This window comes from Cryptotermes secundus, unplaced genomic scaffold (assembly GCF_002891405.2).
Source record: "Cryptotermes secundus unplaced genomic scaffold, Csec_1.0 scaffold19, whole genome shotgun sequence".
In the NCBI taxonomy this organism is placed as follows: domain Eukaryota; kingdom Metazoa; phylum Arthropoda; class Insecta; order Blattodea; family Kalotermitidae; genus Cryptotermes; species Cryptotermes secundus.
Window position 1 is genome coordinate 1,970,275 of NW_019729897.1, and position 20,463 is coordinate 1,990,737.

General features: G+C 42.1%; 1 protein-coding gene across 1 annotated transcript in view; it reads right to left on the reverse strand.

Annotated features, from left to right (window-relative positions):
* The window catches only part of LOC111865687 (programmed cell death protein 4), a 44,886-nt gene extending 24,638 nt beyond the window's left edge, over window positions 1–20,248 (reverse strand). Inside the window, exon 1 of the mRNA XM_023853902.1 lies at window positions 19,798–20,248. Within this exon, the coding sequence (XP_023709670.1) occupies window positions 19,798–20,080 (283 nt within the window). The 5' untranslated portion in view covers window positions 20,081–20,248. The remainder of the gene's footprint in view (window positions 1–19,797) is intronic.
* Window positions 20,249–20,463: the final 215 nt, after the last annotated feature.

Genomic DNA, 20,463 nt, shown 5'->3' on the forward strand with positions numbered 1-20,463 from the left:
GGAGCCGCTTTTTTCTTGAAATAGCTCCTCAATTATCCTCACGAGGCTGAGTGGAGCCCGTTCCAGACCCACTACTTCTCAGAAAATCTGGCAGCGCCGGGAATCGAACCCGGACCTCTTGATCTGTAGCCAGGAACTTTGACCACTAGACTACAGACTTCTACGATGCCGATAAACGTGCATCCAAAAACACGACAGTCTGCCCGTGTGTTACAGTGAGAGGGACCGCTTCCTACAGCACTACCCAGAAGCCCTTGTAAGCGAGACTTTTCTGCGTAGTCCTCGCCGTTCGACAACCTAACTGCCGCACACAGGTTTCCCATAACTAAATAATCATTCGGATCATGATTTGCACGACTGCCCACAAAACGCTGGTGCCTGGAAGAACTTCGTGGAAATAAGAAACTGTGTGGTAGCGTAACTGGTTGAGGCGGGTGGTTAATACAGTATGCGCCAAAGTCAGTACTGAAACTCGCGCATCTGGAACGCGCATGTGCGTTTATCGACGGGGCATAGCTCCAGCCGCACGTCTTCCCAGTAGTGAAAAGGAAGTTGTGTTGTGCAGCTGTTATTGGAAATGGGTCTCTCGACGGAGGAAAAAGTATTCATAGTTGAGTATTATTTCCGCTCATACGGAAGTGGTCGCCAGACAACTCGCTTCCTTGGTTTTGAGCGGCCAGATGTTATCATCCAGAAAGCGCTTCATAGTATACGTGTGACGATATGGTGTGCCGTCTCAGCACAAGGTATATTAGGCCCCTATTTCACTGAGGATGAGGAAGGCAATGCTCTTACTGTCACCCAAGAACGCTACAGGGAAATGGTGATAGGACCATTTCTTCAGGATGTCAGAAGGTTCTGTCGTGCAAGGGGCCTTCATATGAATAGACAGTGGTATCAACAGGACGTCTTTTCATTTCAGTACTGAATATTCTGGCGCATACTGTATTAAAATGGATCTTAAAGAGAGACAGGATGGGGCGGTATGGACTGGACTGATCCGACTCAGGATAAGGACCAGTGGAGGGCTCCTCTAAACACGGTAATGAAACTTCGGGTTCCATAAAATGTTGCGAAATTCTTCAATAACTGTACATCTGGCGACTTCACAAGAAGAGCTCGGCTCCATGAAGTTATTTATAAAATGGAATCTAGTTAGTTCACTTTCTTTTTTCCTAGGCACTACAGCCCCAGTGGGCCTAGGCCTACCTCCATGAACTTCTCCGTTCATTTCGGTTTTTCTAGATCTTACACGTTCGGTAGGACTCCTTGGGCGGGTGATCAGCTCGTCGCAAGGCATCTACCTGTACACAAACACAGAAAAACGCACACACACAAACTAAACATCTATGTCCTGAGTGGGAGTCGAACCCACGATCTCGGTTTTCCAAGCGAGCGAAGAAAGTACATGCCTTAGACCGCTCGGCTACCGTGAAGTTAGTTCATTTACCCTTTACAGTAAGATGACACATACCTCTAGTTCCTGTTAGCGCCCTTACCTCTAGTAAACTATTTTTAACAGATTTCGACAACCCATCGTTCAATTAGTAAACTTTAATGTATGGAAAACTTTCACAAAAAATGAAAGTTAATTACAATTAAGAAGTTAACATTATTATTATTCGTCTGGGTGATACATATATCCGAATTATTTTCGTAAGGTTTAACATCAAGAATCATATATGACACCGCTAAAATTTCAGTCGAAACATGTGGGTGAATTATTTTCTTAAAGCGATTTAAAATACGCTACATTGGATGGCTCTGCTAAGCTGATATATGAATACACATAATACCTAGGACATTTTTACGGGGCACGCGGTAGCGTAGTTGGTTGAGGCACTATTCTACAAGCCGGAACGTCGAGAGTTCGTGTACCGATGAGGTGGATTTTTTCTTTTAATTTACCTAATCCTTCCAGCCGCACTATGGTCCTGGGGTCGAATCATCCTCTAACAGAAATGAGCACCAGGATTCTCCCTGTGGGAGCCGGCGCGTAAGGCTGACAACCTTACCGCCATCTGTGATCCGATTGCCTAGAAAATGTGGGAGACTCGACGTCTCACAACCCTATGGGCCTCCACGGCCTGTTACAGGGATATCTTTAAGGCGTGGTAATAATTTTTTTTTACTCCAATAATTATACAATCTATCCATTAAGTGTGGATAATAAGTACATGTGGTAATAATTAGATCTCTAAATTGTGGTTATGATTACGTGTGAGTGTTTAAAGTTTATGCGGAAGTTCCCCTTCGTGTACTCGACCTCTCTGGTAGGGCGGCCACACGCCCGAGTGTCACAAATACCATTATACAATTTCCCGCCTGGTGAAAGTTTACTGCCACACCTCCGAGGTTATCATTACAGGAAACAATGTGTGGCTGCAAATGCTTTGTGACGTCAAAACACACGTAACCAGTCTTTCCAGGTATTCTTTCTTTCTGTCTGTTTAACCTGCTTTCAAACCGCTGACAGCCCAAAGAAAAGATCGTGTGATGGTGATCGCATTAATTTTCTGATACCGGCAGTGCCAGCGCTATAACTGTGAACTCAATCCCATTTCCGTAACCTCTACACAATCGCGTCCCATCCAACAGTGATACAACTGCTCTAATAACGGGGTACTTCGGGCAGCTTTTCTGGGACAGTCCCGAGGGGGGGGGGGGTTAGAATACCTCCACCGTAGCCCTGGGAGTAGCAGGAGATGAAAAGGGAACCCGATGCCTGGGGGTATAACTGGGCCACCCCGTCACTGAAGCACATACATACAGGGATCTTGCCCTCCATGTTGAGGGTAGGACGCAAGGCTGACGACCTTACTCCGAAAAGAAACTACTGTTGCGAAATCCAACGAAGTGATAACCAGACTGTCTGATTCACGTCACACAGACGGGAACAGACAAATCTGGCAGAATCTTCCGAGGAAGGCTATGTCTCAAAAAGCGCTGATTAACCGATGATAACACAGCTCACCATGACATGAGTTACGGGGTCATCAAATGCTTGCATCTTGCATGGGGTTAACGTAAAGGTAAGGTAAAATTGTCCGTGTTCAACGAATTTAAGTATTATGCCATGAAGGCGTATGGGGGAGTGGATGTATAAATCCACATTTTCTTGACCTCGGCACTAGTTGGAGGGAGGTGAGTGGTCAGTTTCACACACCGGTCGCTCTACCCAGGGGAAAGGGCCCCGGTAACCACTGGATAGGATGCATGGGGGGTAACGTTTCTTTCTCTCTCCTCTCGCTCCCACTTTGGAGCATAGGGCTGATCTCTCCGTTTCATGATCATTTTTACAGGCGGTAGGGCTCCTTGGACAACTGATCAGCTCGTCGTAAGGTTTCTACCTAAACACAGGGCAACACAAACACACATAAACGTATACACACTACAAACATCCATGCCTTATGTGGGATTCGAATCCATGATCCCGGCTTCCGAGCGAGAAAAGACAGTATATGCCTTAGACCGTTTGGCTATCGTGACCGGCGGGGGTAACGTAAGCTTATGTAAAATAAATTACTGTATTTAATTAACGTGTATAACAACTGTCTTTAATAAGAGCAGCTCAGACAAGTGACTGGCTGCGGATCGAACCACCAGAGCTCGACTCCGAACAGAAATGTCCTAGCAAACTTCAACTGTTCAAAAACAACAGCTCAGGATTACAAAACTTAACGCACAACTCACAAGCAGACCCAAGTGTTTGGCACAGATCCTAACACATGTTCAGATATGTGGGTGGGTATATCACGTTCAGGATGTTTCGTTCTTCGATGGACTACAGTGACCCTGGCGAAATTGGAGGGCAATGCGTGGTTTCCTTGAGCACTGTCGAATGCAACCTTCCTATCAGACCTTCCACATCGTGGCCTTCCTTTGTAGGTGACACAGAATTCAAAATCTTTTTCAACTGCTGCCAAAAGCAGTACCAGTCTACTTTAACAACGTACGACCATATTTAACTGTCATGAATTACGAAAAATACAGATCGATCTCGGAAGAAATTTGGCTTCAAAGCTCGTGCTTACATGTGGCCAGGAAACTCTGTACCAAATATCAACATCAAGATTACGTGGGTGGACCGGAAAATTACTTTCATAAATCTGTTTCTCTCAGATCATATATAAAAAACCGGTATATCATACATTTAAGACTACAGTCCACATTAAAGCCACTTTTCCACATAATCGCCTTATACACTGAGGCATTTACCCCAACGGCATAACAGTTTACTTATGCCATCTTGGAAGAACAGCGACTTCCCTGCTGCCTGGAGTTATGCCCTTCTTGCTTCCATGACTTCAAAATCTGGTTTCAATTAGTCAAACTGGTGGGTAGTAACTTGGGGCTAGACTGAAACTGTACAGTAGATGTTGCAGAACCTCCTAACCAAACTTCTGCAGACAGTTCACTGTTCACGACAGTTAACTTTCCAATCCGCCCTCGTACTTTGGTTCGACAATATCGAAGTCCCGTTAATGGAAGTATGAAACTGACTTGTTCTACACGTCTATAATGCCTAGGAGTGAGAACTGGTTTTTCAAGTCACTTAACGAGAACAGGAAAAGCAAGCACCTACCACCCCCTCGCTCTACCTGAATGTACCGCGGATGGGGCTCGTGTGATAGGAATTAGCATGCAGCACGGCCAACCTTGATGGAAGTTTCATTATAATCACATATTCTCTGGGCTACATAAAGAAGTAAAGAACGTGATCTGCTGTAAGCGTCACACAGAAACCAAGGTTTCCTAAATTCAGTGACAACCTTACTGTGTCCATGAGAAAGGAACACCTTGAAGAGTATCTGGAGGCCACTGATTCATTTCTTTCGGACGACCAGGAAGTTAATTTACAAAGCATTCTCTATAGACTCTAAGACCTGAGAAACATTTTCTTCCGTCTCTTCGACACACAACGCGCGATTCGCAGATCAGAACCATCAAAACTGCGTCAAATATATCTCTCAGTCGGTACGGCGACTAGCACACGTGTCGCACAATCGAAGGATCATTGTTCGATTCCCGGCATGAGCAACGATTTTTCTTTCTTCTGCATGGCGTCCTTACCGGCTGAGGCGCGGAAAGCTTCCTACCCAATGGTTACGGGGGGGGGGGGAATCAGCGGGGGCATGAAGTCCACAGCCCCCCCAGTGCCGCGGCTAAGAAAATGTGGAGCTGTACTTCCACTACCCCATACGTCATACCGTGGTGCTGAATTAAGTACACTGCTGTTCTAATATTTTAACAGATACGCTCGAGACGCGTGTAGCTTTCACGTCGAGTACATTGCCCGTTAGATTTTTACAAGAAGCCTTTATACGTGTCCCGTTGTCTCTTCTAAGGGATTCGATTTTAATTTAGTAAAGGACTTGATAGGAACTGCGGTTCTCGAGATTCCATCGCCCTTCTGGCGTTGCCCACACCATTTTTGCCCTCAAACTTCTTCTTGATTCAATATTACGGGTTTTCCGGGATGTGATGCCATATAGTTTGGTAAGCTAGAACCAACGTTTCGCAGTAACCTACTGCTTCCATCCTAAAATATTCCGAATCAAAAAGAATTCCGAATAAACCCCTTCCTCATCAGCTGCAATTCGTTTATAAATTGGATGTGAATGTCCCAGTCTGTCCTGATACATCGAACCCCTCAAGGCGAAGTGTATGCAACCTACAGCACGTCAAAGAAAATTAACAAATGAACACATTGCACTTGTTTGGCTCAATCAAGGTTAACGAACCGGTTACGACTACGTGTCATTCCCATTACTCATTTTCAAGTTGGAGGCGTCAGGATACAGAAACATCCATAAAGGGCAAACAATAAAACACCTGGTCGTTTACGTCTCAACCTTAATACAGGCCAAAATAACGTGACATGTAGGCGTTTCTAGGAAGCGAACTGACAAACACGTTGCCACGGAAATACGATTTTTGGACAAACCGCCTCTGGGTGTTAGACAAGTGTCTCCATGGATACGAAAAATGGAAGCTGTAAACTCCTGGAAACCAGAGCGTTGCTCCAAATTTAACACACGTTTCTACTGAGGTGGACCGCCTCTGTGGTCTAGAGGTCTGAGTTCCTGGCTACAGATCCAGAGGTGCCCGGTTCGATGCCCGGTGCTACCAGATTCCTTGAGACCAACTCAGTACAAACCACGTTTAAGTGTCAACGAACAAGCAACAGTTTCCATAGTTACCGCTAGCCTATATATGTGGCCGAGCAGAGAAAATTCATTCATACCCTCCACAAATCACTTATTCGGAGTGTCATGACTTACGCTTGCCCCGCCTGGCAGTCTGCGGCAGACAACCATCTACTGAAATTGCAGCGCCTGAAAAACAAAGTTTTCCGCACCACTGGAAATTTTCCAAGGCACGGGCCGGTTCGCGACTTGCACACGACTTTCAAACTTCCGTACATATATGATTATACAATAAAATTATGTCGGCAACAAGCAGAAATCATACAAAATCATGAAAATGCAAACGATCGAACACTGGATAACGCGAGCCCCGACACAGGTAATATACGGGGCTTAAACTGGGCGGCGGTCAAGCATACAACCGTTCAAGTGACTTCTTGTAGCATGAGCTACTAATGATAGGGCATAATCTGCTGTACTGAGCCTGGACTGACAAGAAGCCTTGTGTATGTTGTACACACATACATTAAATAACATGTAAAATGTAAATTGTATAAACTGACACAGGACTTATTATTCATAATTCACTCATAAACCAGAAGTGAGTGATTCGTAAATCAGAACCAATTAAATCACAGTAAAAGGTAGACTAGGAGGCCGTCGTACTCCAGTCACAATCGAGCGAGTCTTAGTCATTGATCTGAGCTGTTGTAATTGATTGCAAATAAGAGTGATTGTAAAAGAAGACGTCAATAAATCCAGCAATCTAATCCAGAACCCGTTATTACTGGTCAAGGAACCCCGGACACGTGACAATAACAATCTTTTCCTTCCGCTGTGAGGATGCCTACCCCGAATTCACCAATCTTCCTTCCTTTTCCAAAACGTTTTCTCCAAAGTTCGTTCAATGACATTTAGGTCTAATTTCGAAGTGGAGGGGAGGCTAGCCTATAACATAACCCACAGCCTATATTGGGCGACGAGAAAAAAAAAACTCCCCGTGCAAGATTCGAATCCGCAACACCAATGACCAATGGGATCTGAATGGTTCGGTAGTAAAAATTATTTTTTTTAATTCGCTTAGTGGGGGGGGGTTGAGTCCAACTGGGTCCACTCGGGACGGCGGCCACTGATTGGCCTATTGTAGCCTGCCCCGCGTGAGTATGATGGAAAATTTTGTGGAATGAAGTTTGGCAAGGGAAACCGAAGCACTCAGAGAAAACCCGCCCCAGCGCCACTCTGTCCACCACAAATCCCACTTGACCAGAACGGGGATCGAACCCGGGCCGCCGCGGTGGGAAGCCAGTAACTCACCGCTTGAGCTATGGAACGGCCATGGTTCGGTAGTAACACTAGTCCAAGACAACTTATAATGTGTCCTAAATGATGGTGTATAACGCTCAGAAATACCGAGTATTTGGACTTAGTCCATCGCCTAATATTCTAAAGAACACAACGTCCAGAGGTCAGCCCTTTCTAGTGGGGCCAACAAAGTAGTGCCGCCCACCTTTTCGTTTGAGGACGGAACGGATCCAGTTTCCGAAATGTGTCTTTTACAATACAACATGATGGTCAACGTCCAAAAACTCTTTAATCCCGTACACTACTGACGTTCGAGACTTCTGCACTCCCCAATGACCCTTGGACTACACGTTCAACCTATTATAGAATCAAATTAAATCCTTCCTGCTGTTGGAGTCGTTCTGTGGATCCTATTAGAAATTATGAAAGCCACGAGAGAAGTCCCAAAAAGAAACAATATTATGATAATAAATTTTCTGGAACCCCAAATGGATTTTCATTAAGGTCGAGGTGAACGGAGTGCAAATGTAGGTCGCTTTCAACGGTTCAATAAAAATCGGACGGGTGATTTGTGCGCAGAATGCGGACAGTCGTGAATATATTCAATAAGAATTATCTATATTTAAATTTGCCGGTCACGGTAGCCGAGCGGTCTAAGGCATGTACCGTCTTCGCTCGCTCGGAAAGCCGGGATCGTGGGTTCGAATCCCGCACAAGGCATTGATGTTTGGTGTGTGTATGCGTTTATTCTGTGTTCGTGTTGACCTGTGTTTAGGTAGGACAGCCTCTGTGGTCTAGTGGTCAGAGGTCCTGGCTACAGATCCAGAGGTCCGGGTTCGATTCCCGGGGCTACCAGCTTTTCTGAGAATTAGTGGGTCTAGAACGGGGTCCACTCAGCCTCGTGAGGATAACTGAGGAGCTACCTGAATGGAAAAATAGAGGCTCCGGTCTATAGAAAACCGAAATTAACGGTCGTGAGGATTTGTTGCGCTCACCACGCGCTATCCGCTAAAGTTGGCATTATTATTATTATTATTATTATTATTATTTTGTATTTGTTTTTTTTATTATTATTTTTATGTAATTCTATGTACTCATGCTAACCTTTTAATTGGCCTCTGTGCTGTTAAGTTGTACGTAAACAAACATGAATTCATTTGAATTAGGATGTTGAGCTGCCACACCAATAAATAAGAATTGGGTTGTTATTATTATTATTAACTTCTATGTGTGTATGTATGTGTATTGTCCTTTCTCACCACATAATGGAATAATCATTCGAAATGTACTTATTTTATTTTCTCACCTGTTAATGATAAATTTAATTTTTCTTGGAGTTATTATTAATTTAATGCCATTATATAGACTGTCTTATTTGTATTCTGTCTTTTAGTTATATCTGTATTATTTGTTTCTTTGCTTATGTGACATTGCCTTTATCAATTCCGTAGCCTCTACAACATCGATTGATAAAGTATCCAAGAATGAAGAAATAAAACAGGTAAGATGCTGTCGTGCCCCATTTAAATTAGTCGAATTGTTCGTGGAGAGACTGAGAACATTGGAATTCAATCAGAATAACCAGTCTATGCCGATATTCGAAACCACAGACTCCAGAATATGATGCGACAATGCGACTTTCGATACTTAACTATTTACAGAAAAACGTGTCTTGTGCTTCAAACTGGTAAGATCGATAAACGCTAAGATCAACACTAAACAACTGCCCGATCAAATACTCAGTGACACATCAACCAAGTTAAGTGTTGTCAGAACTAGCTGCCTTTCTCAGAAACAATCACTTTTCTTTATTTACGCCGTGTTTCATTCCACAGTGGGTATAGTAAATACGGCTCATAATAAAAACACCGTAGCTAACTGTGCCAACTCAACTGGCCTACGTGCTTCCCTGGCAGAATTCCATGTCGGCTGAGCTAAGGCACGAAGCTATCCCACACTGCCTAATCTTTGACCGTAAAACCTGTCCATTTGTGTACGCAACAGACAAACACTTTCCATTAGGACACGGGACCTCGAACTGTAGGGGCTGTCAGTGCCTTGTCGGGCCTAAATTTGGAGAACAGATATTTTGTTGGATTTCAGGTTCTCACAGCTGTGGTTATGAAGAGTTATATTTTGGGGGGGGGCATATAACGACGTGTAGTCAGTTGAAAGTCAAAGCGTCTGGCTTCGCCTGCCACCTCTGCTTATTCTCCGATCCTGAAAATGAAGGCGGCATCTTCCTCCAAAACGTCGGTTGACTCTCAATGCACTACACGGCGTTATATCCCACAAGATCGCGTGATATGAACTCCACCGAATCTTATTACTTCGGGCAAGCGTCCTACCACATTTACGGAAAACGTCAATATACGTAACAGAATATTTCCCCTCACAATTTTGTTCAAACAGTTGTTAGATTTGTGACAAACCAATGCTTCAGGTGGCGAATCTACTGGCACCATAAATTTAGATTTCCACGCAGCGATCGCCTAAGAACTGCCCGAAAATTGTTCGGCAGCTTAGGCGAGGCAGACAAGCCCCTGAGCTACTCCCCAGTGATTCCAACAATTAGCGAGTTCCATAAAACTAAAATCGTACATTCAGCTTCTCTTCAATATTGCCTAAATAAACCGTGAAGCTGATACCGTAATACTGTAGCAATACAGATTAACATAAGGGAGGATAAGATGGTTTATTATAGTTACTCTGGTGAACTTGTCGCTGTGCTTAATTAATTGCAAAACAGTGGAGGTACAGCGCCACCATTCTTGACCTCGGCACTACAGAGGTGAGTGATGATCTCCAAGCCCCAGTCTTGCCCCGGAAGGAACCTCCGGTACCCACTGGAGAGGAGGCTGAGTGGGCCCCAGAGCCGGTCTGGACGCTGAGGAGTAGAGAAAGATCTGTTCCTTGCCGAGAATTGAACTCTGGCAGTCAAGCATGTGGCCCGTCGTTATACCGACCGAGATAACCAAGCTCCTTACTGCTAAAAGAAAATATAATTATAACAGTAAAGTCTTGATATTCTGGGAACAGGAAAGCAGGTCAATCCCTTTTAACCCATAAAAGAATATTATAATTAATCTTCTCTACTGCTTAGGTCATACAGCATCCAAAAAGGGGCTATAATTTTGGTAGGATACGGAAGACAAACGGCCATAAGCTATTCTAACTTACTGTTCCAGTTCTGCGGGTAATTTTACGAAACTGACAGCGTAAAGAACATGGAGCGTAAATGGAAGGATAAATGATGAACGGGGAATGGTTCGGAACGTCGCTGACTTGGTCTAATCGACAAACAACCCCAGAATCTAACTGGAGAGACTGTGGAAACCCCCCTCACTCAAGATAGCCGCTGTCCCGGCTGGGATTCGAACCAAACACGTCCCAGTTACGAGCCTAAAGCGTTACCGATGTCAATCCGCTCGGTTACTATCCCTCTACTTGATGAGAGGCGCTGGGTAACACCGTCAAGTGAAACCTATCAGGGTATACAGCCTCTGGGCCGATAACTGAACCCAGGACCTTCCGAATTCGGAGTGCTAACCAATTTGTTGCAAAGTTCGGTAGCACAACCATGATCACGCTAATATGCGAGAGAGAGAAATGAATTATTGGCTTTACGATGGGTGAAAAACCCGTAAATAATTACGTGTAAGGTAAACAAAATAAACCGGCTCAATTCATATGGAACTTTCTGGCAAGAAGGTTCACTATGCTGAATGTTTCAATGATACAGACAAAAAAATCCGTGGCCTGTAGTCCGCAAGCGAAATATACCGACCGAGCGACCGCCGCTTTTCGGCGAAGTTAGTGCCAACGTTTGCGTATAGAGGGTGTCACGTGGTCTGCGCAACGGATCCACACGGTCGTTAATCTCGGTTTTCTAGACCGAAGACAAACATATAAATAGTTGTACTGTCGTGGACTACACAGAGAACTGACAACTAGAAGTGATTTTGGCGATTAACAACCTACATCTTAATAATATTTTCTGTGTTATTTAATAGATAAGTTGACAACACACAAGGCAGAACTTAAAAAAAGCAACTTGAAATATTAAAACTGGTGCTGCTATTTCGTAATTCTGGAAGATTCATTCTCAAACTAAGTTTCAATACACGAGTAGTGTACTGACCCTACTTTGTTCTGGCAATTGGCCCTATCTACGTATGATCATAGGCTTTACAGCATCGTTTCAGTATCAGCATTTCAAGGAATTTTGTTTCACACACCTCAAAGCATATGTTGGAGAACGTAATTACAGTCTAGACACGTGGAACATTTTTCTTTTCATTCCAATATATGAACATAATCGCCAAGACGTACATCGCAATATGGGAAAGTAACTATTGGCTTCACAGTTAAATCTCTCCATTACGAGGAACCGCAAAATGTGCTGACCTTCATAAAACAACATGAGACGAAACTTCCTCTAGGCACTCTGGATGGTGATAGCACACAACTGCAAGCAATGGACCGAAATACAAAAGTGCACTGGAGCCTGGCATAAAACTCATTCTAACAATGGGCTATAATACTGCATAAACCAACAAACAACACAAATTCTGAACAAGCGGGATACGATCTTACTCAAGAACGCAACACAATTTGGTTTTCGCATTCGGTAAGACTCGAACGTTGGGATACTTATTGGCGTCGATTCTACTATTGGGTTGTTACACCGTGTGACTATGAGTGACAACGCCAACGTTTGGAGGACTGCGACCCCTGAAGATGGAGGCAGCGTGTACTTCCGAAACGTCGGTAACAACGCCCACAGTTAAATCGGTTTAACATAAAAGACTCAACAAAAGAAACTAACAACGAAACGCCGAACACCTGCTGTCTCCCACTTCCTATCCAAACTGGTGGTAGCAGAAAAAGAACAGAACATTCTAATGAATGACAGTTTCTTTCATTCCGCAAGGTTTTGCTATTGCCAGAAATTCGTGTCTTCAGCCACTTCCGTACAGAAATTATGTCACTAAGTTTAAATCCACGGCGTTCGGCTATATAACGAATCTTATGAGCAAATGAAGACAGCCTCTGTGGTCTAGTGGTCAGAGTTCCTGGCTACAGATCCGGAGATCCCGGGTTCGATTCCCGGCGCTATAAGAATTTCTGAGAATTGGTGGGTCTGGAACGGGGTCCACTCAACTGAGGAGCTACCTGAATGGAGAAATTGCGGCTCCGGTCTAGAAAACCGAAATTAACGGCCGTGTGGATTCGTTGCGCTGACCACGCAACACCCACTACCCGCTAAATTTGGCACTAACTTTGGCAAACAGTGGCGAGCCCTTTGAATGTAGTAGTGCAGCTTCGAGTTTCACAAAGGCGGGGAATTCCTTAATCAGCTGATCGACTATCAGCATTCGCCTTGCCCCTCCAGGTATTTCGTTAAATATTCGCGATAAAAATGTTTCGATAAACGTCATTAAATTAATGGGCTATGAACGCATTTTGTTGCGAATCAATCCGATAAGGCCAAAACTAAATTTAATCAACAACTTTATCGTAATCTTCCCTCAGGCACGTTTCATCGATAAGCATCAAACGGGTCATAAGTTGAGGAGGACGCACAAATAAAGCAACTGCCCACTGGCTGATCAGGATTCTGCTCCCAGTATATACTATGACTTTTCTTTTCACCACAACGTGATGGATGGCTCTGGGGCCCGCCCAGCCATCTACCCAATGGGAACCAGAGGTTCTTCCTCTGGTATACCAACCAGGATATAATTCTCGATCTGCCTCTCCTGTTGAGGTCACGAAAATTGAACTTAATTCCACACCTCCTTTACAGATCTTTACATGGTCCTATAACATTAGAACGAACTTTAATTCCAATTAATGTCGATCTGAGTCATGGCAACTTACTGTTACGTGTTTAGTGACTAGGGACGGGGTCTGGATTGGTAATTTACTGAACATTTACAAATCGCAACTAATTATAGCGCTCTCACCAATTCACAGTTTTTAAATCACTACTGTAAGCACAAAGTATTCTACGTCTTCACTAGCCGTTGCTTGGTATCAGGTCGCAACAATGTCCCCTTCTGCCCACGTCGTTACCGGCTAGTGACCGTCTCGCACCTAGCCCATGACTTCGTATGTTCTCACGTTCTCGGACTGCCTCACAGCTCGACTCAAAACACCCTGCAGAAAACACTGTTTCCCGCAATTCCTCTACTGCTGCGTCACGTGTTAGTTGAAGAAACGCGTTTATTCGCCGTTCCCTAACAACGGTCGTTCTTTCTGGCTCCACTATTCTGGTTGCAGCTGCTGTCACGTCACATTATGTTAACCGCCATCGGTGTGGTAACTAAATGCGATTATAAAGTCACAATGTATTCGCCGTTCCCTAACAACGGTCGTTCTTTCTGGCTCCACTATTCTGGTTGCAGCTGCTGTCACGTCACATTATGTTAACCGCCATCGGTGTGGTAACTAAATGCGATTATAAAGTCACAATGTATTCGCCGTTCCCTAACAACGGTCGTTCTTTCTGGCTCCACTATTCTGGTTGCAGCTGCTGTCACGTCACATTATGTTAACCGCCATCGGTGTGGTAACTAAATGCGATTATAAAGTCACAATGTATTCGCCGTTATACAACATGGGACAGACAAGGGGGCCTCGGTGAATTATGTGAAAATTGACATGGTTTCGATCCCAGCAGCATGCCTCTTTTGAATTACTCTGCTGGGTTACGTTACAATCAAGCTTTTGTTTTTGTTGTGCACCTCCCTACTGACCTTGGCCTTGTAAAGATAAACAAGCATACGACGCCTGCTACACGTATACGTTAATGAAAGCCCTCATTATGACCTACTGGTCTTTTCGTTAGCAACGAAGTACACAAATTTACAATAGTCATAAATATAATAACTACTTCTATCGTCCTTCATTTCACATATATCTTAAACAGAAATTATATTTTCTTCGTTGATTCTTTTGTTAATTTATTACGGTAATACATCATTAATTCGGGAGGCTCATTTATATGCATTTTATTTATGATGAGTAGCGACACTTCTTAAACAAGAATTATTGATACGAGGAAGTCAGCAAATAGGTCATAAGTGGATAAAAAACGTACAAAATGTGATATTCGAACCCCGAGAAAACATTTATTTCTCGACATATCCTCCACCAATGATACACCTGAGCCCAGTCACTATGTCAAATGGGCTATATCCATATTTCAAACCCACATTTCACACTTTGATGACTATAAATTTCCTTTATACATTCAATGGCTCTTAAACTAAGCCTCTTACTAGTTAACTTCATAAAGCACACCTCTTTAAATTCTCACATGCTTTCTCAAAATCAACAATGTACATAAAAGCACTCTTCATATACAAACACGTATCTACAATTGTTGATAATTCTCTGGACAAACTTTCCTTTGAACACACCCATGGAATATTACTACCAACACAAATAAACCTGATAAAAATAGCTTTATCTCCTGCAACGTTTCCCATCATATCATGGCCTTGGACAGTGAAGCATCAAAGTAAGAAGTCAACAACTTTCAACAGATAATCAGTTATTTAGTTATATTTATTAATTAAAAATAATTTGTTCACACCGCTGCAAAGAAAACCGATGTCTTGCCTTTAAAAGTGCAGTCATTACAAAATAAGAATTTCATGACAATTGACAAGTGGCACAAGACGTTTTCAAAGTAAACCCAGATCAAAATAAGGTCTTAAATTTAGTACATACGTAAAATAATGGGAATTGATTTACCACGAGTCTCAGAGAAATTTTCTGGAAATTATCATTCATACTGGATCTCATAAATGAAGTCGGAAAGATGAAAGGGAGACAACAAAAATGCTGATTTTCATTAGGTTAAATGTGACAACAAATTTAACAAATCTGCAATACTCAACCCACAGAATGCCTGTGATAAAAGTCAGAATGAAACCATCTTTCACAGATGATAAGACTTGTTGACAACTAAATTATGATGATACAGATGAAGATTAGCTGGGAACACACAAACAAGCCTTGATGGCCTAACCCTATAAAGCTGATGATGCTAAAGATAATGATAAGTCGGACTGAAAATGAAGTTACTACCACAAATATTTACCATGAGAAACAGGAAAACTGATATGTTTCCAAAATGTAATTACATTTCTAACTTTTTTACATATATTGGCAGTACTATTATATTTGTAAGCGCACACACCTAACAGGTGCCAATAAATAAAACACAATTTGTGACTTCTTTTTGGTCTGAGCTCCACTTAAAAGTTAAGTGTATTTACAGATATTTCCATATTTTACTGAAACAATGAAATAATAAAGAACAATTCTATTACATCATGCATGAATATAAATATTCAAGAAAGCATAATCATAGATGCCCTTCAATACACAATGTAACACTGCTAAAAATATATCAGCAAGGCAACAGAACTCTTGTCAAAACAGATTAATTCCATGGTACAGGACTGCCTCTGAGCACTTTATAGTTATTCTGCTAACTCTGAAATTTTCCATTAAGGATCCTGGCGNACTACCCTAGAACCCCTCTTCCCAATGAGGTGCCTGCTGTTAATACCAAGAGTGACTTAAAACCAGTATAAATGTAATATTTAACTAGGGGAATGGCCTAAAGTTGCAGGACACTTTCAGTAGTGAAATATACAGACTCCGTCACTCATACTGAATATTCCAACAGACAGGTGAAGGGGTAAGGAAAAATTATGTCAGGGCTAGAGTAAGTGAAAGTAATTCCCAAGCAGAGAACAATGACTTCAAGCGGCAAAAATAATCCACCATTTTATGTCTTAGTATTTAAAATTTTTTAAATGTCAGAACTAGTATACCAGCAAGCGACAACGGTCATGACACCCCCTCCACATGTGACTCAGAACAGGATATAACTCCAAAGCAAAATGAGCCAATGTGTGAGGCCTAGTACTTCAACAGGTACCTGAATTCTGTTAATCAAAACACACACATAAATTCTTGTTCATGTGAGTTTCAGTTACTGACAATACCAAGAATGACCCTCCATTCATGTCATCTGCCATTTTGCAGTGCTACATGCAAATACTCCAGGGCACGCAGTAGCATAATTGTCTGAGGCACTATGCTACAAGCCAGAAGGTCACAGGTTTGAGTCCCAATGAGGTCAATTTCTTTCAATTTGCCTATTCCTCCCAGCCACACTATGGCCCTGGGGTCGACTCAGCCTCTAACAGATATGGGTACCATGAATCTCCCTGGGGGGGTAAAGGGCAGCCCGCATGTAAGGCTGACAACCTTACCGCCATCTGTGAGCCGACTGTCTAGATCATGTGGAATCCTCAACATCTCACAATCCTATGGGCCTCCATGGCCTGTTACAGGGATAGCTTTACCTTTATATGCAAATACTCCAGGTATAGTATGACTGTCATAGGAGTAAACATACGTGAATCATTCACAGTAATTAGAGCAACTATTTTATCTTAGGCACGAATTCAAGAAAAATTTCATATTAATTTACATGACTATAAACCATGACATTACTCTGAGACTGGCTTCATAAAACTGTCTTAACAAGGGACAGAAAATGCTCTGGAGTTCACATGCCCAAACATGTAAAAATGTAATACCAGCATTTAAAATATTAACTGCACGTGACAAATTTCAACCATACTCTTCTGATACTAAATATTTAACACGAACTCAAGATGTACTCATACTACAAAATACTACATATAATTCAGTTTAACATATAAATACATGTGCCAGATTAATACCAAAACCAACTTGAAATGTTATATTAGTTCATATGTTGTACATCCATTAAAAACATATTTCAAGAAGTGATTTCAGCCCTTGACACCAGAAATTATACTTCTTTCAAGTCTGATATGCAGTTTGAGACAACTCCGTGTGGAATGGAACAATTCTTCCTCCTGGTGAATGTACTTCCCTGAACCCTGAAGCAACTTAATCAACCATGGTGAGTTCACAAGATGAGAACCAATCAGCTTGCAGTATATTTCCAATTGAATTTCATGCTAATCACTCTGTAGTTGGCCTTTACAGAAATTTTGGATATCTCTTAAAATACTGACAAATTTATCTATCAGTGATCTTAAGTAATGAAGGGCAAATCACAGACCAAAATTCTTCTCACTTATGCCAAAGTTAAATACATACTGTGCATTCAGCATCAGTGGTGGAGGGACAGTGATGGCTTACCTAAGACTGGACAGCTTGTATTTCAATTTCCAAAACAGCTGTACCAGCTGGGGCAATTTCAGCCTTCTAACCAAAAGACTGTTAAACTCTTTCTTCATATTTCAACACATAAATATAAATGTGACCACAAAATCAACACATTCCTGTGATTAGGCAGTGTAATAATAATAATAAAAATAATAATAATTTGTAATTACGTCTTTCCTATGTACCAACTGTACCCTTTCAGCATTACTGAGGTAGGAACACAATCAAAGGTCATTTACTTTTATTCCTAAAATCCTGACCTAATTACCGTTCAATTAAGAGATATTTTATAGCAAAAGTTTACCTTGAAACTAATCAACATATCAGACTGTAGCCATTATGCTTGGCATATATGAACATTAGCAGTTCAACAGCATCCATATTATATGTTATAAACTATATAACATCCTAAGTTCGCAGGAAGCAAAGCAGCACAAACGTCTCCACTGAGTCACCATAATTCCTGCTTTGTATTTTGGATGTCTGGGTTCAAATCTCATCCAGAAGGCTAACGTTGAGGTTTTATATGGTTTTCCTCAGTCCTTCCAGATAAAATTCTAGGATAGTATGGCATCAAATACAAGAACACAATGTTTCCTTCCACATTCTTTTCAGTTCATTACTTGCCCCATCATTCAACATTATACAACCTGAGTCACTGAAAGCACTGTTAAATAAATGAACAATATATACCCATACCAGCTGTCAGTAGTACAAATTTTGAACATAAATGTCTATAAGAGGCATGTTGGCTTTCCATATTCTGGTGATTTTACAGAAACAGTCTGCATACAGATGTGAACATTAAGGACATGATCCTGGACATGTAAAGTACTCATATTTACCACAGTGTAAATTCTATATGTTAATATAACATTTTCCCTTCGCCATTCAGCCACACAGAAATTATTTCCTTCATGCAGATTTCTTGCCCACCCTGAATGTGACAAAAGAAAACATACAAAAGCTGTAAGATTTGAAGTTCCCATGGCAGTGATGATGAGTACTATCTTCTTGGATGTGACACCATGTAGAAGCTTACTGATACTAATGGGGAATTTGCTACTTCCATATTCCGTCAAACTCTTCCTACACTGAAGATGGAGGCGAGAGAGTACCCCCAAAAAAGATCAAGTGTTAATTAGAGTTAGTGAGCAGAGGAATATCCTACATGAAATAAGGAAACGGAAGGCTAATTGGATTGGTCATGTTTTACGCAGAAACTGCCTTCTAAAAGAAGCTATCGAAGGAAAGATAGATGGGCGGATAGAAGTGACAAGAAGACGAGGAAGAAGACGTAAGAAGATGCTGGATGACCTTGGGGACAGAAGAGGATACTGTCATTTGAAGGAGAAAGCTCTAGATCGCATTAAGTGGAGGAATTGTTTTGAAAGAGACTGTGGACCTGTCGTCTTGACAGATTACTGATGATGATGACCAAACTACATGGCATCACATTCCAAAATATTAGGCATACCGATACCAGTCTTCTGCCTGAAAATGGTGGCAAATTCCTTAAAAACCTTGGTACCTACCTACCTACCTACCTGCACGTCAACTCATCATACAAGACAAGAATGTTCTACTTAGTCTTACACAATGAATTAAGACAAGCTATAATGTACTGAAAACATATTTCAGTTTGACACATACATATTTAAAACATGACTCATTTCTGGTCATTAGAAAGTAAATGCATTTACCTGACTATAAACTACCAAACTTCTGATTTTACCCACCTTAAGGGGTGGGGAGGTTTAAGCGGTATAGTTTTGAAAAATATAGTATGTAAAAAAAATTAAACTCGCATCACAACGCCAGTTTATTTTAAAATTGATATAACTTAAGTATGTTTCTGGCGGCGCATTTCCATTTCAAAGTATTTGCTAGAAGCTGTACAACCTAACTGTTCTAAATGAAACTTCACTTTGCCTTCGGTCACTATGATGTTCCTTCTAAAATGCTGCTACACACACATACCAAGATCATAAAACATTGATTTCACGTGCCGTAACCCAGCTTACATCTGCACGTTCTGGTCATTCATCTTCCGCATACTTATTACGCCACAATAGCGTAACGCAATTACACCTACCTTTCTTCGGCAGGCCCCTAACAAATCCATTTCGTGGTCTTCGGCTGTTCTTTAGCAGCCTAGTGCCCTGCACTACCGTAATACCATTCGTAACACCTTCCTTACTTAACTGCTTAATCAGTCTCCTAGCTTTCCGTTTAATTCTATGTTCAACAGATACACTGTCCGCACTATTTACGCCTTCGACACCGGCAGTTCCAGAAACTCCATCCGCGACGCCATTTTGGTCTTCAACTGGTACGATTTCGGTTTCCTGGCCATTCAAAACCTCTTGCTCCATCATTTTGAAGGTACGTCAGTCTAAAATTTCAGTCAATCAGGTACACAAAAATGCTGCTGAAATACAGCCACAATCTACACAAAATTGCCTACCGGCAAAAAAAAAATCCCGAACGCCCTACCGTCAAAAACAACCTTTTCCTTCAACGTCATCCAACTCTCTGCTTGTTTGTTTAGGTTTAGAGGCAGAACACGTGATAGCCACGCATGCGCACTACTGCTGTACCCTCAGCTTGTAAACAATTCCACAGTCGGTTCACACGGAGGCGCGGCACGGGGATTCGCAGTGTTTACGATTGGTGTTCTTCCGGGCTGTACAATCCGTAGAATCGTAACAATAGTGCCATATGCGAAAAATATTTGTTTCTTGAAAGTATAAAGTATTAA